Source organism: Oncorhynchus keta, unplaced genomic scaffold, assembly GCF_023373465.1.
Source record: "Oncorhynchus keta strain PuntledgeMale-10-30-2019 unplaced genomic scaffold, Oket_V2 Un_contig_3378_pilon_pilon, whole genome shotgun sequence".
Lineage (NCBI taxonomy): Eukaryota > Metazoa > Chordata > Actinopteri > Salmoniformes > Salmonidae > Oncorhynchus > Oncorhynchus keta.
Genome location: NW_026287223.1, coordinates 427,482 through 452,920, shown reverse-complemented (window position 1 = coordinate 452,920; position 25,439 = coordinate 427,482). Strand labels below are relative to the sequence as shown.

The 25,439-nt window shown below is 50.9% G+C and overlaps 1 protein-coding gene across 50 annotated transcripts in view; it reads right to left on the bottom strand.

Annotated features, from left to right (window-relative positions):
* The window catches only part of ecpas (Ecm29 proteasome adaptor and scaffold), a 90,894-nt gene that overhangs the window by 34,711 nt on the left and 30,744 nt on the right, over positions 1-25,439 (bottom strand). For all 50 annotated transcript variants that reach the window (XM_052508199.1, XM_052508202.1, XM_052508214.1 and 47 more), the window contains exons 23-38: positions 24,635-24,736; positions 24,163-24,286; positions 23,075-23,220; positions 22,185-22,239; positions 20,345-20,459; positions 19,832-20,018; positions 18,779-18,946; positions 18,296-18,481; positions 16,103-16,150; positions 15,080-15,198; positions 12,164-12,314; positions 11,160-11,315; positions 9,619-9,685; positions 9,311-9,402; positions 6,542-6,608; positions 4,657-4,854 (exon numbers count right to left, since the gene is read on the bottom strand). In XM_052508199.1, the coding sequence (XP_052364159.1) occupies positions 4,657-4,854; positions 6,542-6,608; positions 9,311-9,402; positions 9,619-9,685; positions 11,160-11,315; positions 12,164-12,314; positions 15,080-15,198; positions 16,103-16,150; positions 18,296-18,481; positions 18,779-18,946; positions 19,832-20,018; positions 20,345-20,459; positions 22,185-22,239; positions 23,075-23,220; positions 24,163-24,286; positions 24,635-24,736 (1,981 nt within the window). The remainder of the gene's footprint in view (positions 1-4,656; positions 4,855-6,541; positions 6,609-9,310; positions 9,403-9,618; positions 9,686-11,159; positions 11,316-12,163; positions 12,315-15,079; positions 15,199-16,102; positions 16,151-18,295; positions 18,482-18,778; positions 18,947-19,831; positions 20,019-20,344; positions 20,460-22,184; positions 22,240-23,074; positions 23,221-24,162; positions 24,287-24,634; positions 24,737-25,439) is intronic.

The following is a 25,439-nucleotide window of genomic DNA, read 5'->3' as shown; positions in this document are numbered from 1 at the left end:
TGTGTGTTTCTCTCCTCTCTCTCTGACCAGGTGTGTGTTTCTCTCCTCTCTCTCTGACCAGGTGTGTGTTTCTCTCCTCTCTCTCTGACCAGGTGTGTGTTTCTCTCCTCTCTCTCTCTGACCAGGTGTGTGTTTCTCTCCTCTCTCTCTCTGACCAGGTGTGTTTCTCTCCTCTCTCTCTCTCTGACCAGGTGTGTGTTTCTCTCCTCTCTCTCTCTCTGACCAGGTGTGTGTTTCTCTCCTCTCTCTGACCAGGTGTGTGTTTCTCTCCTCTCTGACCAGGTGTGTGTTTCTCTCCTCTCTCTGACCAGGTGTGTGTTTCTCTCCTCTCTCTGACCAGGTGTGTGTTTCTCTCCTCTCTCTGACCAGGTGTGTGTTTCTCTCCTCTCTCTGACCAGGTGTGTGTTTCTCTCCTCTCTGACCAGGTGTGTGTTCTCTCCTCTCTCTGACCAGGTGTGTGTTTCTCTCCTCTCTCTGACCAGGTGTGTGTTTCTCTCCTCTCTCTGACCAGGTGTGTGTTTCTCTCCCCTCTCTCTCTGACCAGGTGTGTGTTTCTCTCCTCTCTCTCTCTCTGACCAGGTGTGTGTTTCTCTCCCCTCTCTCTCTGACCAGGTGTGTGTTTCTCTCCCTCTCTCTCTGACCAGGTGTGTGTTTCTCTCCCCTCTCTCTCTGACCAGGTGTGTGTTTCTCTCCTCTCTCTGACCAGGTGTGTGTTTCTCTCCTCTCTCTGACCAGGTGTGTGTTTCTCTCCTCTCTGACCAGGTGTGTGTTTCTCTCCTCTCTGACCAGGTGTGTGTTTCTCTCCTCTCTCTGACCAGGTGTGTGTTTCTCTCCTCTCTCTGACCAGGTGTGTTTTCTCTCCTCTCTCTGACCAGGTGTGTGTTTCTCTCCTCTCTCTGACCAGGTGTGTGTTTCTCTCCTCTCTCTGACCAGGTGTGTGTTTCTCTCCTCTCTCTGACCAGGTGTGTGTTTCTCTCCTCTCTCTCTTTCTGACCAGGTGTGTTTTCTCTCCCTCTCTCTCTGACCAGGTGTGTGTTTCTCTCCTCTCTCTCTCTGACCAGGTGTGTGTTTCTCTCCTCTCTCTCTCTCTGACCAGGTGTGTGTTTCTCTCCTCTCTCTGACCAGGTGTGTTTCTCTCTCCCCTCTCTCTCTGACCAGGTGTGTGTTTCTCTCCTCTCTCTCTCTCTCTCTCTGACCAGGTGTGTGTTTCTCTCCTCTCTCTCTCTCTCTCTCTGACCAGGTGTGTGTTTCTCTCCTCTCTCTGACCAGGTGTGTGTTTCTCTCCTCTCTCTGACCAGGTGTGTGTTTCTCTCCTCTCTCTGACCAGGTGTGTGTTTCTCTCCTCTCTCTGACCAGGTGTGTGTTTCTCTCCTCTCCGCTCTCTGACCAGGTGTGTGTTTCTCTCCTCTCTCTCTCTCTGACCAGGTGTGTGTTTCTCTCCTCTCTCTCTCTCTCTGACCAGGTGTGTGTTTCTCTCCTCTCTGACCAGGTGTGTGTTTCTCTCCTCTCTCTGACCAGGTGTGTGTTTCTCTCCTCTCTCTGACCAGGTGTGTGTTTCTCTCCTCTCTCTGACCAGGTGTGTGTTTCTCTCCTCTCTCTGACCAGGTGTGTGTTTCTCTCCTCTCCGCTCTCTGACCAGGTGTGTGTTTCTCTCCTCTCTCTCTCTGACCAGGTGTGTGTTTCTCTCCTCTCTCTCTCTGACCAGGTGTGTGTTTCTCTCCTCTCTCTCTCTGACCAGGTGTGTGTTTCTCTCCTCTCTCTGACCAGGTGTGTGTTTTTCTCCTCTCTCTCTCTGACCAGGTGTGTGTTTCTCTCCTCTCTCTGACCAGGTGTGTGTTTCTCTCCTCTCTCTCTCTGACCAGGTGTGTGTTTCTCTCCTCTCTCTCTCTGACCAGGTGTGTGTTTCTCTCCTCTCTCTCTGACCAGGTGTGTGTTTCTCTCCTCTCTCTCTGACCAGGTGTGTGTTTCTCTCCTCTCTCTCTGACCAGGTGTGTGTTTCTCTCCTCTCTCTCTCTGACCAGGTGTGTGTTTCTCTCCTCTCTCTCTCTGACCAGGTGTGTGTTTCTCTCCTCTCTCTCTCTGACCAGGTGTGTGTTTCTCTCCTCTCTCTCTCTGACCAGGTGTGTGTTTCTCTCCTCTCTCTCTCTGACCAGGTGTGTGTTTCTCTCCTCTCTCTGACCAGGTGTGTGTTTCTCTCCTCTCTCTGACCAGGTGTGTGTTTCTCTCCTCTCTCTGACCAGGTGTGTGTTTCTCTCCTCTCTCTGACCAGGTGTGTGTTTCTCTCCTCTCTCTGACCAGGTGTGTGTTTCTCTCCTCTCTCTGACCAGGTGTGTGTTTCTCTCCTCTCTCTGACCAGGTGTGTGTTTCTCTCCTCTCTCTCTCTCTGACCAGGTGTGTGTTTCTCTCCTCTCTCTCTCTCTCTCTGACCAGGTGTGTGTTTCTCTCCCCTCTCTCTCTGACCAGGTGTGTGTTTCTCTCCTCTCTCTCTGACCAGGTGTGTGTTTCTCTCCTCTCTCTGACCAGGTGTGTGTTTCTCTCCTCTCTCTGACCAGGTGTGTGTTTCTCTCCTCTCTCTGACCAGGTGTGTGTTTCTCTCCTCTCTCTGACCAGGTGTGTGTTTCTCTCCTCTCTCTGACCAGGTGTGTGTTTCTCTCCTCTCTCTGACCAGGTGTGTGTTTCTCTCCTCTCCGCTCTCTGACCAGGTGTGTGTTTCTCTCCTCTCCGCTCTCTGACCAGGTGTGTGTTTCTCTCCTCTCCGCTCTCTGACCAGGTGTGTGTTTCTCTCCTCTCTCTCTCTGACCAGGTGTGTGTTTCTCTCCTCTCTCTCTCTCTGACCAGGTGTGTGTTTCTCTCTCTCTCTCTCTCTCTGACCAGGTGTGTGTTTCTCTCCTCTCTCTCTCTGACCAGGTGTGTGTTTCTCTCCTCTCTCTGACCAGGTGTGTGTTTCTCTCCTCTCTCTGACCAGGTGTGTGTTTCTCTCCTCTCTCTGACCAGGTGTGTGTTTCTCTCCTCTCTCTCTCTGACCAGGTGTGTGTTTCTCTCCTCTCTCTCTCTGACCAGGTGTGTGTTTCTCTCCTCTCTCTCTCTGACCAGGTGTGTGTTTCTCTCCTCTCTCTCTCTGACCAGGTGTGTGTTTCTCTCCTCTCTCTCTCTCTGACCAGGTGTGTGTTTCTCTCCTCTCTCTCTCTGACCAGGTGTGTGTTTCTCTCCTCTCTCTCTCTCTGACCAGGTGTGTGTTTCTCTCCTCTCTCTCTCTCTGACCAGGTGTGTGTTTCTCTCCTCTCTCTCTGACCAGGTGTGTGTTTCTCTCCTCTCTCTCTCTCTGACCAGGTGTGTGTTTCTCTCCTCTCTCTCTCTCTGACCAGGTGTGTGTTTCTCTCCTCTCTCTCTCTCTCTGACCAGGTGTGTGTGTTTCTCTCCCTCTCTCTCTGACCAGGTGTGTGTTTCTCTCCTCTCTCTCTCTCTGACCAGGTGTGTGTTTCTCTCCCCTCTCTCTCTGACCAGGTGTGTGTTTCTCTCCTCTCTCTCTCTCTGACCAGGTGTGTGTTTCTCTCTCTCTCTCTCTCTGACCAGGTGTGTGTTTCTCTCCTCTCTCTGACCAGGTGTGTGTTTCTCTCCTCTCTCTGACCAGGTGTGTGTTTCTCTCCTCTCTCTGACCAGGTGTGTGTTTCTCTCCTCTCTCTCTCTCTGACCAGGTGTGTGTGTTTCTCTCCTCTCTCTCTCTCTGACCAGGTGTGTGTTTCTCTCCTCTCTCTCTCTGACCAGGTGTGTGTTTCTCTCCCCTCTCTCTCTGACCAGGTGTGTGTTTCTCTCCTCTCTCTGACCAGGTGTGTGTTTCTCTCCTCTCTCTCTCTCTGACCAGGTGTGTGTTTCTCTCCTCTCTCTCTGACCAGGTGTGTGTTTCTCTCTCTCTCTGACCAGGTGTGTGTTTCTCTCCTCTCTCTGACCAGGTGTGTGTTTCTCTCCTCTCTCTGACCAGGTGTGTGTTTCTCTCCTCTCTCTCTCTGACCAGGTGTGTGTTTCTCTCCTCTCTCTGACCAGGTGTGTGTTTCTCTCCTCTCTCTCTCTGACCAGGTGTGTGTTTCTCTCCTCTCTCTCTCTGACCAGGTGTGTGTTTCTCTCCTCTCTCTCTCTGACCAGGTGTGTGTTTCTCTCCTCTCTCTCTCTGACCAGGTGTGTGTTTCTCTCCTCTCTCTCTCTGACCAGGTGTGTGTTTCTCTCCCTCTCTCTCTCTCTGACCAGGTGTGTGTTTCTCTCCTCTCTCTCTGACCAGGTGTGTGTTTCTCTCCTCTCTCTCTCTGACCAGGTGTGTGTTTCTCTCCTCTCTCTCTCTCTGACCAGGTGTGTGTTTCTCTCTCTCTCTCTCTCTGACCAGGTGTGTGTTTCTCTCCTCTCTCTCTCTGACCAGGTGTGTGTTTCTCTCCTCTCTCTCTCTCTCTCTCTGACCAGGTGTGTGTTTCTCTCCTCTCTCTCTCTGACCAGGTGTGTGTTTCTCTCCTCTCTCTCTCTCTGACCAGGTGTGTGTTTCTCTCCTCTCTCTCTCTGACCAGGTGTGTGTTTCTCTCCTCTCTCTCTCTGACCAGGTGTGTGTTTCTCTCCTCTCTCTCTCTCTGACCAGGTGTGTGTTTCTCTCCTCTCTCTCTCTCTCTCTCTAACCTGGTACGTGTTCCTGCCAGACTTCGCTCCACAGCGTGGCGTCGTGGCTCTCTCCCTTCTCCTCGTCCGGTCCCGGCGCCTGGTGCATCCCCAAGAAGGCTAGCGGCAACGCTCCCACCGCGTGCCCCTTCAGGACATCAGGGCTGTAGTGGCTGATAGCGTGGACCGTCAGGGCGCACGACGACCTGTACACCGGCTCTGGGGGGGGGACAAAGAGCCATGTCATCTTTAGAGGGGGGACAAAGAGCCATGTCATCTTTAGAGGGGGGACAAAGAGCCATGTCATCTTTAGAGGGGGCAAAGAGCCATGGCATCTTTAGAGGGGGGCAAAGAGCCATGTCATCTTTAGAGGGGGACAAAGAGCCATGTCATCTTTTGAAGGGGGGAGACAAAGAGCCATGTCATCTTTTGAAGGGGGAGACAAAGAGCCATGTCATCTTTTGAAGGGGGGAGACAAAGAGCCATGTCATCTTTTGAGTGGGGTGGGGGGACAAAGAGCCATGTCATCTTTTGAGTGGGGTGGGGGGACAAAGAGCCATGTCATCTTTTGAAGGGGGGACAAAGAGCCATGTCATCTTTTGAAGGGGGGGACAAATAGCCATGTCATCTTTTGAAGGGGGGACAAATAGCCATGTCATCTTTTGAAGGGGGGACAAAGAGCCATGTCATCTTTTGAAGGGGGGGGACAAATAGCCATGTCATCTTTTGAAGGGGGACAAAGAGCCATGTCATCTTTTGAAGGGGGACAAAGAGCCATGTCATCTTTTGAAGGGGGGACAAATAGCCATGTCATCTTTTGAAGGGGGACAAAGAGCCATGTCATCTTTTGAAGGGGGGGACAAAGAGCCATGTCATCTTTTGAGTGGGGTGGGGGGACACAAAGAGCCATGTCATCTTTTGAGTGGGGTGGGGGGACAAAAGAGCCATGTCATCTTTTGAAGGGGTGGGGGGACACAAAGAGCCATGTCATCTTTTGAGTGGGGTGGGGGGGGGGGGACACAAAGAGCCATGTCATCTTTTGAGGGGGTGGGGGGACAAAGAGCCATGTCATCTTTTGAAGGGGGGACAAATAGCCATGTCATCTTTTGAAGGGGGGAAGACAAAGAGCCATGTCATCTTTTGAGTGGGGTGGGGGGACACAAAGAGCCATGTCATCTTTTGAGTGGGGTGGGGGGACACAAAGAGCCATGTCATCTTTTGAGTGGGGTGGGGGGGGACACAAAGAGCCATGTCATCTTTTGAGTGGGATGGGGGGACACAAAGAGCCATGTCATCTTTTGAGTGGGGGGGGGGGGACAAAGAGCCATGTCATCTTTTGAAGGGGGGGGGGGGACAAAGAGCCATGTCATCTTTTGAAGGGGGGACAAAGAGCCATGTCATCTTTTGAAGGGGGGACAAAGAGCCATGTCATCTTTTGAAGGGGGGCGGGGGACAAAGAGCCATGTCATCTTTTGAGGGGGGACGCTGTCAACGTCAATCCTCCACAGCAGGGCTGTCCAACTCACTTCCTGGACGGCCGCTGAGTTTTGCTCATCCTTTCGATTTAAAAAGAGACAGACAACCAGGTCAGGAGACTAAATCAACGACCAAGAGACTTCCCGCAGACGCTCAGGCCCTCCAGGAAGTGAGCCGGACACCGCTGATCTAGGAGCAGTGTCTCGTGGTTGTTTTGGGGGACTGGGCAATAACTCGGCCCTCCAGGAAGTGAGCCGGACACCACTGATCTAGGAACAGTGTCTCGTGGTTGTTTTGGGGGACTGGGCAATAACTCGGCCCTCCAGGAAGTGAGCCGGACACCACTGATCTAGGAGCAGTGTCTCGTGGTTGTTTTGGGCGACTGGGCAATAAGAGGTGGTAGTAGACGGGACAGATCCGGTTGTCTCACCTTCTTTCTCCAGGTACCAGGTGTTGAGTTTCAGTAGGAGTTTCTCTACACTGCTGTCCTTCGCTGTCTGAGGAGACAAGACACTTCTATTAATACAACCAGTCCTGACTTCAGGTTATATATATAACTAACTGCTGTCCTTCGCTGTCTGAGGAGACAAGACACTTCTATTAATACAACCAGTCCTGACTTCAGGTTATATATTAACTAACTGCTGTCCTTCGCTGTCTGAGGAGACAAGACACTTCTATTAATACAACCAGTCCTGACTTCAGGTTATATATTAACTAACTGCTGTCCTTCGCTGTCTGAGGAGACAAGACAGTTCTATTAATACAACCAGTCCTGACTTCAGGTTATATATTAACTAACTGCTGTCCTTCGCTGTCTGAGGAGACAAGACACTTCTATTAATACAACCAGTCCTGACTTAAGGTTATATATATTAACTAACTGCTGTCCTTCGCTGTCTGAGGAGACAAGACAGTTCTATTAATACAACCAGTCCTGACTTAAGGTTATATATATTAACTAACTGCTGTCCTTCGCTGTCTGAGGAGACAAGACAGTTCTATTAATACAACCAGTCCTGACTTCAGGTTATATATTAACTAACTGCTGTCCTTCGCTGTCTGAGGAGACAAGACAGTTCTATTAATACAACCAGTCCTGACTTCAGGTTATATATTAACTAACTGCTGTCCTTCGCTGTCTGAGACGACAAGACAGTTCTATTAATACAACCAGTCCTGACTTCAGGTTATATATTAACTAACTGCTGTCCTTCGCTGTCTGAGACGACAAGACAGTTCTATTAATACAACCAGTCCTGACTTCAGGTTATATATTAACTAACTGCTGTCCTTCGCTGTCTGAGACGACAAGACAGTTCTAGTAATACAACCAGTCCTGACTTCAGGTTATATATTAACTAACTGCTGTCCTTCGCTGTCTGAGACGACAAGACAGTTCTATTAATACAACCAGTCCTGACTTCAGGTTATATATTAACTAACTGCTGTCCTTCGCTGTCTGAGACGACAAGACAGTTCTAGTAATACAACCAGTCCTGACTTCAGGTTATATATTAACTAACTGCTGTCCTTCGCTGTCTGAGACGACAAGACAGTTCTATTAATACAACCAGTCCTGACTTCAGGTTATATATTAACTAACTGCTGTCCTTCACTGTCTGAGACGACAAGACAGTTCTAGTAATACAACCAGTCCTGACTTCAGGTTATATATTAACTAACTGCTGTCCTTCGCTGTCTGAGACGACAAGACAGTTCTATTAATACAACCAGTCCTGACTTCAGGTTATATATTAACTAACTGCTGTCCTTCGCTGTCTGAGACGACAAGACAGTTCTAGTAATACAACCAGTCCTGACTTCAGGTTATATATTAACTAACTGCTGTCCTTCGCTGTCTGAGACGACAAGACAGTTCTATTAATACAACCAGTCCTGACTTCAGGTTATATATATTAACTAACTGCTGTCCTTCGCTGTCTGAGACGACAAGACAGTTCTATTAATACAACCAGTCCTGACTTCAGGTTATATATATTAACTAACTGCTGTCCTTCACTGTCTGAGGAGACAAGACAGTTCTAGTAATACAACCAGTCCTGACTTCAGGTTATATATATTAACTAACTGCTGTCCTTCGCTGTCTGAGGAGACAAGACACTTCTATTAATACAACCAGTCCTGACTTCAGGTTATATATATATATTAACTAACTGATGTCCTTCGCTGTCTGAGGAGACAAGACACTTCTATTAATACAACCAGTCCTGACTTCAGGTTATATATATATATTAACTAACTGCTGTCCTTCGCTGTCTGAGGAGACAAGACACTTCTATTAATACAACCAGTCCTGACTTCAGGTTATATATATATATTAACTAACTGATGTCCTTCGCTGTCTGAGGAGACAAGACACTTCTATTAATACAACCAGTCCTGACTTCAGGTTATATATATATATTAACTAACTGCTGTCCTTCGCTGTCTGAGGAGACAAGACACTTCTATTAATACAACCAGTCAGGTGAATGAAACCAGTCCTGACCGAGTCACATGACACCGAGGAGGGAAAATGGCTAATTGGGCCCAATTTGGACATTCCCACTTAGGGGGTGTACTCACTGTTGTTGCCAGCGGTTTAGACATTAATGGCTGTGTGTTGAGTTATTTTGAGGGGACAGCAAATTTACACTGTTATACAAGCTGTACACTCACTACTTTACATTGTAGCAAAGTGTCATTTCTTCAGTGTTGTCACATGAAAAGATATACTCAAATATCTACAAAAATGTGAGGAGTATACACATACATACACACATATACATACAGTGGGGCAAAAAAGTATTTAGTCAGCCACCAATTGTGCAAGTTATCCCACTTAAAAAGATGAGAGGCCTGTAATTTTCATCATCTGTACACTTCAACTATGACAGACAAAATTAGGAAAAAATCCAGAAAATCACATTGTAGGATTTTTAATGAATTTATTTGCAAATTATGGTGGAAAATAAGTATTTGGTCACCAACAAAAAAGCAGGATTGCTGTCAAAGGACACCTGAAACAAAATTGTAGACCCGCACCAGGCTGGGAAGACTAAAATTACAGGCCTCTCATCTTTTTTAAGTGGGAGAACTTGCACAATTGGTGGCTGACTAAATACTTTTTTGCCCCACTGTGTGTGTGTGTATATAAACTAACACTGATACAGTTAGATAACACCATCCTACTCACCCTGACTAGATGTCCCAGAGCGAAGGAGAAGGCTTTCTGGACCACACTGCTACGGTCATGAATCCCATTCAGTAGGGCACTCATCAGTTTACCTGTCACACACACACACACACACACACACACACACACACACAGTAAGGAAGGCCCAGTCCAGGGAAACCAGACCAAAGAGGAGAGGTTTTAGTGAACTGACAAAGACAAAACTCTACTCCATCTCTCCATTTCTCTTCTGGATGTTGACCAGACAGGATATCTGGGGGGGTCGGTACGGTAAAGTCTACCTGTACCCCAGAGGGTAACGTGGTTACCTGAGTAGGGGGTGAGGTCCTGGGGACACTGGACGGTGAGGGACACGATCACACTGGCACAACCACCCTGGAACAACAGAGACACTGACTGGTATTGTGACATTCATTCAGATTCTCACTGTTTACTGGTCACATGTTCAGGGCTGCAGGTGTGATTGGAGGAGACATTCATTCAGATTCTCACTGTTTACTGGTCACATGTTCAGGGCTGCAGGTGTGATTGGAGGAGACATTCATTCAGATTCTCACTGTTTACTGGTCACATGTTCAGGGCTGCAGGTGTGATTGGAGGAGACATTCATTCAGATTCTCACTGTTTACTGGTCACATGTTCAGGGCTGCAGGTGTGATTGGAGGAGACATTCATTCAGATTCTCACTGTTTACTGGTCACATGTTCAGGGCTGCAGGTGTGATTGGAGGAGACATTCATTCAGATTCTCACTGTTTACTGGTCACATGTTCAGGGCTGCAGGTGTGATTGGAGGAGACATTCATTCAGATTCTCACTGTTTACTGGTCACATGTTCAGGGCTGCAGGTGTGATTGGAGGAGACATCCAGACTCATGGGTCACATGGGGCTGCAGGTGTGATTGGAGGAGACATTGAAAGCTCAGAACATGGTGGACCAAGTGAACGTAACGCTGTTAGGGGGCAGGGTAATGTCTGCCGGGGGGGCAGGGTAACGCCTGCCGGGGGGTGGTCTGTAACGTCTGTTATGGGGGGCAGGGTAACGCCTGCCGGGGGGACAGAGTAACGTCTGCCGGGGGGACAGAGAACGCCTGTTGGGGGTGGGGGGCAGGGTAACGTCTGCCGGGGGTGGGGGCAGGGTAACGTCTGCCGGGGGGACAGAGTAACGTCTGTTGGGGGGTGGGGGAGGGTAACGTTGCCGGGGGGTGGGGGGGCAGGGTAACGCCTGCCGACAGAGTAACGTCTGTTGGGGGTGGGGGCAGGGTAACAGTCTGTTGGGGGGTGGGGGAGGGTAACGTTGCCGGGGGGTGGGGGGCAGGGTAACGCACTGCCGGGGGGACAGAGAACGTCTGTTGGGGGTTCCCCCAGGGTAACGTCTGTTGGGGGTGGGGGAGGGTAACGTCTGCCGAGGGGGTGGGGGGCAGGGTAACGCCTGCCGAGGGGACAGAGTAACGTCTGCCGGGGGGGTGGGGGGCAGGGTAACACCAGTTGGGGGGGGAATAAGGGGAGCATTAAGACACAATATGCAGTTTATCACCAAGGAAAACAGCGGAGGATTTGACTTTCCGACAACGTGTCCGACTCATCAGACTGAGACACAGTTCAGTATTTAGGTTGGTGAGAGAGGGTGTTACCTTGGTAACCAGACCCACTCCACTCTTCAGTAGGTCACAGAGTCTGGGGACCAGTTCCCCCAGAACAGACACAGTTCAGTATTTAGGTTGGTGAGAGAGGGTTGTTACCTTGGTGCCCAGACCCACTCCACTCTTCAGTAGGTCACAGAGTCTGGGGACCAGTTCCCCCAGAACAGACACAGTTCAGTATTTAGGTTGGTGAGAGAGGGTTGTTACCTTGGTGCCCAGACCCACTCCACTCTTCAGTAGGTCACAGAGTCTGGGGACCAGTTCCCCCAGAACAGACACATCCAGGTGCTGCAGACACATGTTGATGGTCTCCATCATTGGGGAGGACTTGGCAGCACTGAGTCTGGCAGCATCCATGGCACTCTGGAGACAGAGAGAGAGACAGAGAGACAGAGACAGAGAGACAGAGAGACAGAGAGAGAGAGACACAGAGACAGAGAAGAGACAGACACAGAGAAGAGAGAGAGACAGACACAGAGAAGAGAGAGACACAGAGACAGAGAAGAGAGAGACACAGAGACAGAGAAGAGACAGACACAGAGACAGAGAAGAGAGAGACACAGAGACAGAAGAGAGAGACACAGAGACAGAGAAGAGAGACACAGAGACAGAGAAGAGAGACACAGAGACAGAGAAGAGAGACACAGAGACAGAGAAGAGAGAGACAGAGACAGAGACAGAGACAGAGAGACAGACAGAGACAGAGACAGAGAGACAGACAGAGAGACAGAGAGACAGACAGACAGACAGAGAGACAGAGAGAGAGACAGAGAGAGAGACAGAGAGAGAGAGAGAGAGAGAGACAGAGAGAGAGACAGAGAGAGAGACAGAGAGAGAGAGAGAGAGAGAGAGAGAGAGAGAGACAGAGAGAGAGACAGAGAGAGAGACAGAGAGAGAGACAGAGAGAGAGACAGAGAGAGAGACAGAGAGAGAGAGAGAGAGAGACAGAGAGAGAGACAGAGAGAGAGACAGAGAGAGAGAGAGAGAGAGAGAGAGAGAGAGAGAGAGAGAGAGACAGAGAGAGAGACAGAGAGAGAGAGAGAGAGAGAGAGAGAGAGAGAGAGACAGAGAGAGAGAGAGAGGTTATGTCAATTACTGCCGATAATCATACCTCTGGAGAAACGGCAGTTATAGTCTGTGTGTGTGGTATGTACCTTCTCCTGCTCGGAGGCTGGGGTTTAGTAGGTGTGTTCTCTCTGTGTGTACGTTACCTTCTCCTGCTCCGTGGCTCGGAGACTGAGGTAGTTGAGGACCTGTGGCTCCAGGACACTGAGAGCCTCCAGGAGTGCTGGGATCAGACGAGGGGCGTGGGGCTTCAACCTATTACCAGCTGTCTTAGACACCTTCACCAGGGTCTGGATACTGGAGGGAGGAGGGCTGCTTAACTGCTACGGCCAACAATGTCTCAAAGTTTTACATTTCATTCATATAGAGAGAGAACAGAGCGAGAGAGAGAGACACCGACAGAGCGAGAGAGAGAGCGAGACCGACAGAGCGAGAGCGAGACCGACAGAGCGAGACCGACAGAGAGAGAGAGAGAGAGAGAGAGCGAGACCGACAGAGAGAGAGAGAGAGACCGACAGAGAGAGAGAGAGACCGACAGAGAGAGAGCAAGACCGACAGAGAGAGAGCGAGACCGAGACCGACAGAGCGAGAGAGAGAGCGAGACCGACAGAGCGAGAGCGAGACCGACAGAGAGAGAGAGAGACAGAGAGAGAGAGAGAGAGAGAGAGAGAGAGAGAGAGAGAGAGAGAGAGAGAGAGCGAGAGCGCGCGAGACCGACAGAGAGAGAGAGAGACCGACAGAGAGAGAGAGAGCGAGACCGACAGAGAGAGAGCGAGACCGACAGAGAGAGAGAGAGAGAGAGCGAGACCGACAGAGAGAGAGAGAGAGAGAGACCGACAGAGCGAGAGCGAGACCGACAGAGAGAGAGAGAGAGAGAGAGCGAGACCGACAGAGAGAGAGAGAGAGAGAGAGCGAGACCGACAGAGAGAGAGAGAGAGAGAGCGAGACCGACAGACAGAGAGAGAGAGAGAGAGAGCGAGACCGACAGAGAGAGAGAGAGAGAGAGAGAGAGAGAGACCGACAGAGAGAGAGAGAGAGAGAGAGACCGACAGAGAGAGAGCGAGACCGACAGAGAGAGAGAGAGAGCGAGACCGACAGAGAGAGAGAGAGCGAGACCGACAGAGAGAGAGAGAGCGAGACCGACAGAGAGAGAGCGAGACCGACAGAGCGAGACCGACAGAGCGAGAGCGAGACCGACAGAGAGAGAGAGAGAGAGAGCGAGACTGACAGAGAGAGAGCGAGAGCGACAGAGAGAGAGAGAGAGCGAGAGCGACAGAGAGAGAGCGAGAGAGCGAGACCGACAGAGAGAGAGAGAGCGAGACCGACAGAGAGAGAGAGAGCGAGACCGACAGAGAGAGAGAGAGCGAGCGAGACCGACAGAGAGAGAGAGAGCGAGACCGACAGAGAGAGAGAGAGCGAGACCGACAGAGAGAGAGAGAGCGAGACCGACAGAGAGAGAGAGAGCGAGACCGACAGAGAGAGAGAGAGAGCGAGACCGACAGAGAGAGAGAGAGAGAGAGCGAGACCGACAGAGAGAGAGAGAGAGAGCGAGACCGACAGAGAGAGAGAGCGAGACCGACAGAGAGAGAGAGAGCGAGACCGACAGAGAGAGAGACCGACAGAGAGAGCGAGACCGACAGAGCGAGAGCGAGACCGACAGAGCGAGAGCGAGACCGACAGAGCGAGAGCGAGACCGACAGAGCGAGAGCGAGACCGACAGAGCGAGAGCGAGACCGACAGAGCGAGAGACCGACAGAGCGAGAGACCGACAGAGCGAGAGAGCGAGAGCGAGAGAGAGACCGACAGAGCGAGAGACCGACAGAGCGATAGAGCGAGAGCGAGAGAGAGACCGACAGAGCGAGAGCGAGACCGACAGAGCGAGAGCGAGAGAGAGCGACAGAGCGAGAGCGACAGAGCGAGAGCGACAGAGCGAGAGCGACAGAGCGAGAGCGACAGAGCGAGACCGACAGAGCGAGACCGACAGAGCGAGACCGACAGAGCGAGAGAGAGCGAGACCGACAGAGCGAGAGAGAGCGAGACCGACAGAGCGAGAGAGAGAGCGAGACCGACAGAGAGAGAGAGAGCGAGACCGACAGAGAGAGAGAGAGCGAGAGCGACAGAGCGAGACCGACAGAGCGAGAGAGAGAGACCGACAGAGCGAGACCGACAGAGCGAGAGAGAGAGACCGACAGAGCGAGAGAGCGAGACCGACAGAGCGAGAGAGAGCGAGACCGACAGAGCGAGAGAGCGAGACCGACAGAGCGAGAGAGAGCGAGACCGACAGAGAGCGAGAGCGAGACCGACAGAGAGAGAGACCGACAGAGAGAGAGAGAGAGACCGACAGAGAGCGAGAGAGAGACCGACAGAGAGAGAGACCGACAGAGAGAGAGAGAGAGACCGACAGAGAGAGAGAGAGAGACCGACAGAGAGAGAGAGAGAGACCGACAGAGAGCGAGAGAGAGACCGACAGAGAGAGAGACCGACAGAGAGAGAGACCGACAGAGAGCGAGAGAGAGACCGACAGAGAGAGAGACCGACAGAGAGAGAGAGAGAGACCGACAGAGAGAGAGACCGACAGAGAGAGAGAGAGAGACCGACAGAGAGAGAGAGAGAGACCGACAGAGAGCGAGAGAGAGACCGACAGAGAGAGAGACCGACAGAGAGAGAGAGAGACCGACAGAGCGAGAGAGAGACCGACAGAGCGAGAGACCGACAGAGCGAGAGAGAGACCGACAGAGCGAGAGAGAGAGCGAGACCGACAGAGAGCGAGAGCGAGACCGACAGAGAGAGAGAGAGACCGACAGAGCGAGAGAGAGACCGACAGAGCGAGAGAGCGAGACCGACAGAGCGAGAGAGAGACCGACAGAGCGAGAGCGAGACCGACAGAGAGAGAGACCGACAGAGCGAGAGAGAGAGAGACCGACAGAGAGAGAGAAGAGACCGACAGAGCGAGAGAGAGAGACCGACAGAGCGAGAGAGAGACCGACAGAGCGAGAGAGAGAGAGACCGACAGAGCGAGAGATCATATACAGAGACCAATGAACACACATGTGGAGGCGTACCTGAGAGAGCGGACCTCAGGCACGTTGCTGACGATGCCTTTATCCAGGAGGGTTGGTAACAGAACAGATACAGTCCTCTGGGCTGCTAAACCTGACGACTCACACATCCTAGTACACACCTGGAGACACAGAGAGATTAATGACACACACACACCTGGAGATGTCACACACACACACCTGGAGATGTCACACACACACACACCTGGAGATGTCACACACCCACACCTGGAGATGTCACACACCCACACCTGGAGATGTCACACACACACACCTGGAGATGTCTCACACACACCTGGAGATGTCACACACACACCTGGAGATGTCACACACACACACCTGGAGATGTCACACACACACACCTGGAGATGTCACACACACACACACACCTGGAGATGTCACACACACACACCTGGAGATGTCACACACACACCTGGAGATGTCACACACACACCTGGAGATGTCACACACACACCTGGAGATGTCACACACACACCTGGAGATGTCACACACACACCTGGAGATGTCACACACACACCTGGAGATGTCACACACACACCTGGAGATGTCACACACACACCTGGAGATGTCACACACACACACACACACCTGGAGATGTCACACACACACACACACACACACATGGAGATGTCACACACACACACACACACCTGGAGATGTCACACACACACACACACACCTGGAGATGTCACACACACACACCTGGAGATGTCACACACACACACCTGGAGATGTCACACACACACACCTGGAGATGTCACACACACACACCTGGAGATGTCACACACACACACCTGGAGATGTCACACACACACACCTGGAGATGTCACACACACACACCTGGAGATGTCACACACACACACCTGGAGATGTCACACACACACACCTGGAGATGTCACACACACACACCTGGAGATGTCACACACACACACCTGGAGATGTCACACACACACCTGGAGATGTCACACACACACCTGGAGATGTCACACAGTAAAGCATCCTTACCTTACTCAGTGTTTTGAGGGTTATATCAGCAGCCTTCCTGACAGACTCCTGTTAGACAGACAATACACAGGTCAGCACAACAACCACACAGACACTACCCCCCCCAGCTATAATAACCCATCTGACCCCCAGCTATAATAACCCATCTGACCCCCCAGCTATAATAACCCATCTGACCCCCCAGCTATAATAACCCATCTGACCCCCAGCTATAATAACCCATCTGACCCCCCAGCTATAATAACCCATCTGACCCCCAGCTATAATAACCCATCTGACCCCCCAGCTATAATAACCCATCTGACCCCCAGCTATAATAACCCATCTGACCCCACCCCCAGCTATAATAACCCATCTGACCCCACCCCCCAGCTATAATAACCCATCTTACCCCACCCCCAGCTATAATAACCCATCTGACCCCTCCCCCTGCTATAATAACCCATCTGACCCCCCCCCCTGCTCCCATCTGACCCCCCTGCTATAATAACCCCCATCTGAATAACCCCTGACCCCCCAGCTATAATAACCCATCTGACCCCCCCCAGCTATAATAACCCATCTGACCCCCCCAGCTATAATAACCCATCTGACCCCCCAGCTATAATAACCCATCTGACACCCCCAGCTATAATAACCCATCTGACCCCCTCCCCCAGCTATAATAACCCACCTGACCCCCCCCCAGCTATAATAACCCATCTGACCCCCCCCCCCCAGCTATAATAACCCATCTGACCCCCTCCCCCAGCTATAATAACCCATCTGACCCCCAGCTATAATAACCCCCCCCCCAGCTATAATAACCCATCTGACCCCCCCCCAGCTATAATAACCCATCTGACCCCCCAGCTATAATAACCCATCTGACCCCCCAGCTATAATAACCCATCTGACCCCCCAGCTATAATAACCCATCTGACCCCCCCCCCAGCTATAATAACCCATCTGACCCCCCCCAGCTATAATAACCCATCTGACCCCCCAGCTATAATAACCCATCTGACCCCCCAGCTATAATAACCCATCTGACCCCCCAGCTATAATAACCCATCTGACCCCCCCCAGCTATAATAACCCATCTGACACCCTCCCCCAGCTATAATAACCCATCTGACCCCCCAGCTATAATAACCCATCTGACCCCCCCCCAGCTATAATAACCCATCTGACCCCTCCCCCAGCTATAATAACCCATCTGACACCCCCAGCTATAATAACCCATCTGACCCCCCAGCTATAATAACCCATCTGACCCCCCCCAGCTATAATAACCCATCTGACCCCCCAGCTATAATAACCCATCTGACACCCCCCAGCTATAATAACCCATCTGACACCCATCCCCCCCCCAGCTATAATAACCCACCTGACACGACACCCCCCAGCTATAATAACCCATCTGACACCCTCCCCCCCAGCTATAATAACCCATCTGACACCCTCCCCCAGCTATAATAACCCATCTGACCCCCTCCCCCAGCTATAATAACCCATCTGACCCCCCAGCTATAATAACCCATCTGACACCCCCAGCTATAATAACCCATCTGACCCCCCAGCTATAATAACCCATCTGACCCCCCAGCTATAATAACCCATCTGACCCCCCAGCTATAATAACCCATCTGACCCCCCAGCTATAATAACCCATCTGACCCCCCCAGCTATAATAACCCATCTGACACCCCCCAGCTATAATAACCCATCTGACACCCCCCCAGCTATATATAATAACCCATCTGACACCCCCAGCTATATATAATAACCCATCTGACACCCCCCAGCTATAATAACCCATCTGACACCCCCAGCTATAATAACCCATCTGACCCCCCAGCTATAATAACCCATCTGACACCTCCCCCAGCTATAATAACCCATCTGACTCCTCCCCCAGCTATAATAACCCATCTGACACCTCCCCTCCCAGCTATAATAACCCATCTGACACCTCCCCCAGCTATAATAACCCATCTGACTCCCCCCAGCTATAATAACCCATCTGACACCTCCCCCCCAGCTATAATAACCCATCTGACACCTCCCCTCCCAGCTATAATAACCCATCTGACACCCCCTCCCAGCTATAATAACCAATCCGACACCCCCCCAGCTATAATAACCCATCTGACACCCTCCCCCCAGCTATAAGTCCCCCCAGTGTATGTGTGTGTGTGTGTGTGAGAGCACCTTGATGTCGTCCAGAACCCTGAACAGGGTCTCCCAGATCTCCTCCAGGTGGTCGATGAGGTCGTCGGCGTTGCGTCCTCGGATGAGGTCGTTGAGAGCGAGGCAGGCCGACTCCCGGGCCCTCCAGATGTTATTGGTCAGGTTAGATATCACATCCTGGAGGATCTCCTTCAGATACTTATCCACCTGGGGAGGGGTAGAGAGAGAGAGAGAGAGGGGGGGGTAGAGAGGGGGGGTAGAGAGATGGAGAAAAGGTGAGTGCGCGATTGTGTATTTCTATAACGTGGTTGTGTGTGTGTGTACACCGTGGTAATGTGTGTGTGTGTGTGTGTACACCGTGTGTGTGTGTGTGTGTGTACCGTGGTAATGTGTGTGTGCGTGTGTGTGTACCGTGGTAATGTGTGTGTGTGTGTGTGTGTGTACCATGGTAGTGTGTGTGTGTGTGTGTGTGTACCGTGGTAATGTGTGTGTGTGTGTGTGTACCATGTTCTTGTCAGTGACCAGAGCATCCCAGATGGAGGTCATGGCCGTCCTGATGCCCAGGTTGGGATCAAACTGGTATCGGTACAGACGTGGTACCAGCTGGGGCAGGTAGGGGGCGAGTTGCTCTCCTGCCTTCGCTGCTATGATGTTGAACCCAAACGCTGCTCCCTGGCAGAGAAAGAAGGAAGTGAAAAGAGAGAAAGAAAGAAAGAGAGAGAGAGAGAACGAAAGAGAGAAAGAGAGAGAGAGAGAAGAGAAAGAGAGAGAAAGAGAGAGAAGAGAGAGAAAGAGAAAGATAAGAGAGAGAACGAAAGAGAGAAAGAGAGAGAAAGAGAGAGAGAGAGAGGGAGAGAAAGAGAGAGAAAGAGAGAAAGAAAGAAAGAGAGAGAGAGAGAACGAAAGAGAGAAAGAGAGAGAGAGAGAACGAAAGAGAGAAAGAAGAGAAAGAGAAAGAAAGAGAGAGAGAGAGAGAAAGAGAAGAGAGAGAGAGAGAGAGAGAGAGAGAAAGAGAAAGAAAGAAGAGAGAGAGAGAGAAGAGAGAAAGAGAGAGAGAAAGAGAGAGAGAAAGAGAGAGAAGAGAGAGAAGAGAGAGAGAAAGAAATAGAGAGAAAGAGAGAGAAAGAGAGAGAAGAGAGAGAAAGAGAGAGAAAGAGAGAAGAGAGAGAGAGAAAGAGAGAGAAAGAGAGAGAAAGAAAGAGAGAAAGAGAGAGAAAGAGAGAGAAAGAGAGAGAAAGAGAGAGAAGAGAGAGAGAGAGAGAAGAAGAGAGAGAGAAATAGAGAGAAGAGAGAAAGAGAGAGAGAGGAGAGAAAGAGAGGAGAAAAAAGAGAAAAAGAGAGAGAGAAAGGAGAGCGATCACCACTCGTGACAAAAACTACTGAGTGTTTGAAAAGCAAAAACAAGTCAAATCAAGTCTCTGAATGTGTCGTTATTTTGATTAGAATCTGTTCAAAGACAACAAACAGTTATAATTCATGTTTCTAATACATGTTTGTTTTTCTCAACCCATTAATTCATATTATTACATGAGCTACATGTTCACTTCCTGGTTGTACCTTGCGGGAATTCCACATGGCGTGGTGATTGGCTAGGTTCATGAACTTGTAGACCAGATCCGGTTGGTTGAGGTCACTGGCCAATGAGCACAGCTCCTTGTAGGTGGAGAGTCCGTGTCCGTCCGGTGCTTTCCCCAGAGCCTCTCCCTGGAACACCTCTGTGTCCTCGGACACGGCATGCTTCACCCTGAACACGGCGATACATGTTTAGTACAAAAGGTGACCGATAGCAACAGTCCTCGGACACGGCATGCTTCACCCTGAACACGGCAACAACACGACGATACATGTTTAGTACAAAAGGAGACCGATAGCAACAGTCCGTAGCAAATTAAAAACTCTTAACATCGATTTAGTTAAAAAGTGTGAAGAGAGTCGTTTGGCTAGTTTTGTTTTGTTCTAAACCTAAATTAGGCCGGTGTGCAGCAGGTCATTAAGAGGATTACAAACACAACAGGTGCATTTCACTCGTGTTGATTAGGTCTCCCCCTCTCCCCTCCATCTCTCTCTCACCTCTTGCCAGTCATCAGTGTTTCGACCAGTGTAGACACCAGTTCCTGCTGGTCTCCCTCTCCTCCCATCTCATAGACTAGACCAAGACCTTTAGATGCCACGTCCTGACTCAACTCTGGAGGAGAGAGAGAGAGAAGAGGGGTGATCAGGGGAGGAGAGAAAGAGAGAAGAGGGGTGATCAGGGGAGGAGAGAGAGAGAGAAGAGGGGTGATCAGGGGAGGAGAGAGAGAGAGAAGAGGGGTGATCAGGGGAGGAGAGAAAGAGAGAAGAGGGGTGATCAGGGGAGGAGAGAGAGAGAGAAGAGGGGTGATCAGGGGAGGAGAGAAAGAGAGAAGAGGGGTGATCAGGGGAGGAGAGAGAGAGAGAAGAGGGGTGATCAGGGGAGGAGAGAGAGAGAGAAGAGGGGTGATCAGGGGAGGAGAGAGAGAGAGAAGAGGGGTGATCAGGGGAGGAGAGAGAGAGAGAAGAGGGGTGATCAGGGGAGGAGAGAGAGAGAGAAGAGGGGTGATCAGGGGAGGAGAGAGAGAGAGAAGAGGGGTGATCAGGGGAGGAGAGAGAGAGAGAAGAGGGGTGATCAGGGGAGGAGAGCGAGAGAAGAGGGGTGATCAGGGGAGGAGAGAGAGAGAAGAGGGGTGATCAGGGGAGGAGAGAGAGAGAGAGAGAGGGGGATCAGGAGAGCGAGAGAGAGAGAAGAGGGGGATCGGGGGAGTCTGTGTTACCCCCCATTCTACACACATCAGTCCTATGATCCACTGTGTTACCCCCATCAGTCCTACGATCCACTGTGTTACCCCCATTCTACCCCCATCAGTCCTATGATCCACTGTGTTACCCCCATTCTACCCCCATCAGTCCTACGATCCACTGTGTTACCCCCATTCTACCCCCATCAGTCCTATGATCCACTGTGTTACCCCCATTAGTCCTATGATCCACTGTGTTACCCCCATTCTACCCCCATCAGTCCTATGATCCACTGTGTTACCCCCATTCTACCCCCATCAGTCCTGTGATCCACTGTGTTACCCCCATTCTACCCCCATCAGTCCTATGATCCACTGTGTTACTCCCATTCTACCCCCATCAGTCCTATGATCCACTGTGTTACCCCCATTCTACCCCCATCAGTCCTATGATCCACTGTGTTACCCCCATCAGTCCTATGATCCACTGTGTTACCCCCATTCTACCCCCATCAGTCCTATGATCCACTGTGTTACCCCCATTCTACCCCCATCAGTCCTATGATCCACTGTGTTACCCCCATTCTACCCCCATCAGTCCTATGATCCACTGTGTTACCCCCATTCTACCCCCATCAGTCCTGTGATCCACTGTGTTACCCCCATTAGTCCTATGATCCACTGTGTTACCCCCATTCTATCCCCATCAGTCCTATGATCCACTGTGTTACCCCCATTCTACCCCCATCAGTCCTACGATCCACTGTGTTACCCCAATTCTACCCCCATCAGTCCTGTGATCCACTGTGTTACCCCCATTCTACCCCCATCAGTCCTATGATCCACTGTGTTATCCCCATTCTACCCCCATCAGTCCTATGATCCACTGTGTTACCCCCATTCTACCCCCATCAGTCCTATGATCCACTGTGTTACCCCCATTCTACCCCCATCAGTCCTATGATCCACTGTGTTACCCCCATTCTACCCCCATCAGTCCTATGATCCACTGAGTTACCCCCATCAGTCCTATGATCCACTGTGTTACCCCATTCTACCCCCATCAGTCCTATGATCCACTGAGTTACCCCCCATTCTTCCCATCAGCCATTGAGCTTATTCTTGTGGTCTGAGTGATCATGGAGTCGTTGACTCACCATCAGGGTCTGACAGGATGGAGATGAAAGCCGTCTGGATCTCCTTCAGGTGAGACTGGAAGACGAGACAAGAAGTTCAAGAGAGTCAATAACTCACAAGGAATTTAGTTCTCCATCACTTTCCTCTGTGATCTTGGATCTCAGACTTGACATTTGACCCCCCTCTCTTGACCTTTCAACCAAGTCTGAGCCCTTGACCCCTGACCCCCCAGCCAGTCAATCTGTACCCTGATCTCTTTGTGCTGGTGCAGCTTCTTGACCCCCAGACCCCTGACCCCTAGTGTCCGTACCCTGATCTCTTTGTGCTGGTGCAGCTTCTTGACCCCCCGACCCCTAACCCCCAGTGTCCGTACCCTGATCTCTTTGTGCTGGTGCAGCTTCTTGACCCCCGACCCCTAGTGTCCGTACCCTGATCTCTTTGTGCTGGTGCAGCTTCTTGACCCCCGACCCCTCAGTGTCCGTAGATCTCTTTGTGCTGGAGTCCGTACCCTGATCTCTTTGTGCTGGTGCAGCTTCTTGACCCCCGACCCCTAGTGTCCGTACCCTGATCTCTTTGTGCTGGTGCAGCTTCTTGACCCCCGACCCCTAGTGTCCGTACCCTGATCTCTTTGTGCTGGTGCAGCTTCTTGACCCCCGACCCCTAGTGTCCGTACCCTGATCTCTTTGTGCTGGTGCAGCTTCTTGACCCCCGACCCCTAGTGTCTGTACCCTGATCTCTTTGTGCTGGTGCAGCTTCTTGACCCCCTGACCCCCAGTGTCCGTACCCTGATCTCTTTGTGCTGGTGCAGCTTCTTGACCCCCGACCCCCTGACCCCTAGTGTCAGTACCCTGATCTCTTTGTGCTGGTGCAGCTACTTGACCCCCGACCCCCTGACCCCTAGTGTCCGTACCCTGATCTCTTTGTGCTGGTGCAGCTTCTTCACCAGAGAGAGCAGCCATATACAGGCAGCCTGTCTGACGTGGGGGTTTTGACTTGGGATGTACTTAGCCAGGATAGAGTTCAGCACCCACGGAACCACATCGTTACTCTCCACATCTGACAGGGAGACAAGAGGATTGGACAGTTACGACAGTAAAAAAAAACAACCAATAGAAAACGCATTACAAAGACAAGAACCAAATCAGTCAGAGCTGTGTTTCACACCACAGGAAGGATTGAACCACTGTGGATTGAACCACTGTGGATTGAGGGATTGAACCACTGTGGATTGAGGGATTGAACCACTGTGGATTGAGGGATTGAACCACTGTGGATGGAACCACTGTGGATTGAGGGATTGAACCACTGTGGATGGAACCACTGTGGATTGAGGGATTGAACCACTGTGGATGGAACCACTGTGGATTGAGGGATTGAACCACTGTGGATGGAACCACTGTGGATTGAGGGATTGAACCACTGTGTGTTGAACCACTGTGGATTGAGGGATTGAACCACTGTGGATGGAACCACTGTGGATTGAGGGATTGAACCACTGTGGATGGAACCACTGTGGATTGAGGGATTGAACCACTGTGGATTGAACCACTGTGGATTGAGGGATTGAACCACTGTGGATTGAACCACTGTGGATTGAGGGATTGAACCACTGTGGATGGAACCACTGTGGATTGAGGGATTGAACCACTGTGGATGTTGAACCACTGTGGATTGAAGGGATTGAACCACTGTGGATGGAACCACTGTGGATTGAGGGATTGAACCACTGTGGATTGAGGGATTGAACCACTGTGGATTGAGGGATTGAACCACTGTGGATTGAGGGATTGAACCACTGTGGATTGAGGGATTGAACCACTGTGGATTGAGGGATTGAACCACTGTGGATTGAGGGATTGAACCACTGGATTGAGGGATTGAACCCCTGTGGATTGAACCACTGTGTGTTGAACCACTGTGGATTGAGGGATTGAACCACTGTGTTGAGGGATTGAACCACTGTGGATTGAGGGATTGAACCACTGTGTGTAGTCTTACTGTCTGGGGGACTGTATTGTTCCTCAGTACAGGTCCAGGGGTCCCTGGCAGCTCCAGAACTGGTCCCTATAGCAGCACTGGTGATGGCCTCACCTACTGTAAACTGTAGTTCTACCTGTTTGGCCTGGGAGACAGAGAGGGTAGGGGGGGGTGGCGAGAGAGATGGGAGGGGGAGGGAGAGAGAGAGAGAGAAAGTGAGGTGGAAAGAGTTATATTCTTGCTTCTCATCATGCCAGTTCTTTCTGCATGATAAACAAGGTCCTATGAAGCTTTATGAATGTCTTATGAAGCTTTACGAGTGTCCTATGAAGCTTCAAAGGTCCTATGAAGCTTTATGAAGGTCCTATGAAGCTTTACGAGTGTCTTATGAAGCTTCAAAGGTCCTATGAAGCTTTATGAAGGTCCTATGAAGCCTTATGAAGCTTCATAAAGGTCTTAAGAGGCTCCATTAGATGAGAGCCAGTCCCCTTACCTCCACAGAGTCCATGAGCCCCTGCAGCAGCTTCTTCTGGTGGGCAAAGTCTCCATCTCCCACCGGTAGATAACCCAGAGTCTGGATGGCTCTCTCCTTCATCTGGACAGACAGAGACCACATGAATACATCTAACTATTAACTACACCTGTCTACCTAACAGTCTGGATGAATCCTCTCCTTCATCTGGACAGACAGGGACCACATCTAACTATTAACTACACCTGTCTACCTAACAGTCTGGATGGCTCCTCTCCTTCATCTGGACAGACAGGGACCACATCTAACTATTAACTACACCTGTCTACCTAACAGTCTGGATGGCTGCTCTCCTTCATCTGGACAGACAGGGACCACATCTAACTATTAACTACACCTGTCTACCTAACAGTCTGGATGGCTCCTCTCCATCTGGACAGACAGAGACCACATCTAACTATTAACTACACCTGTCTACCTAACAGTCTGGATGGCTCTCTCCTTCATCTGAACAGACAGAGCACATCCTAACTATTAACTACACCTGTCTAACTCTGGATTAACTACACCTGTCTACCTAACAGTCTGGATGGCTCCTCTCCTTCATCTGGACAGACAGAGACCACATCTAACTATTAACTACACCTGTCTACCTAACAGTCTGGATGGCTCCTCCTTCATCTGGACAGACAGGGACCACATCTAACTATTAACTACACCTGTCTACCTAACAGTCTGGATGGCTGATCTGGACAGACAGAGACCACATCTAACTATTAACTACACCTGTCTACCTAACAGTCTGGATGGCTCTCTCCATCTGAAC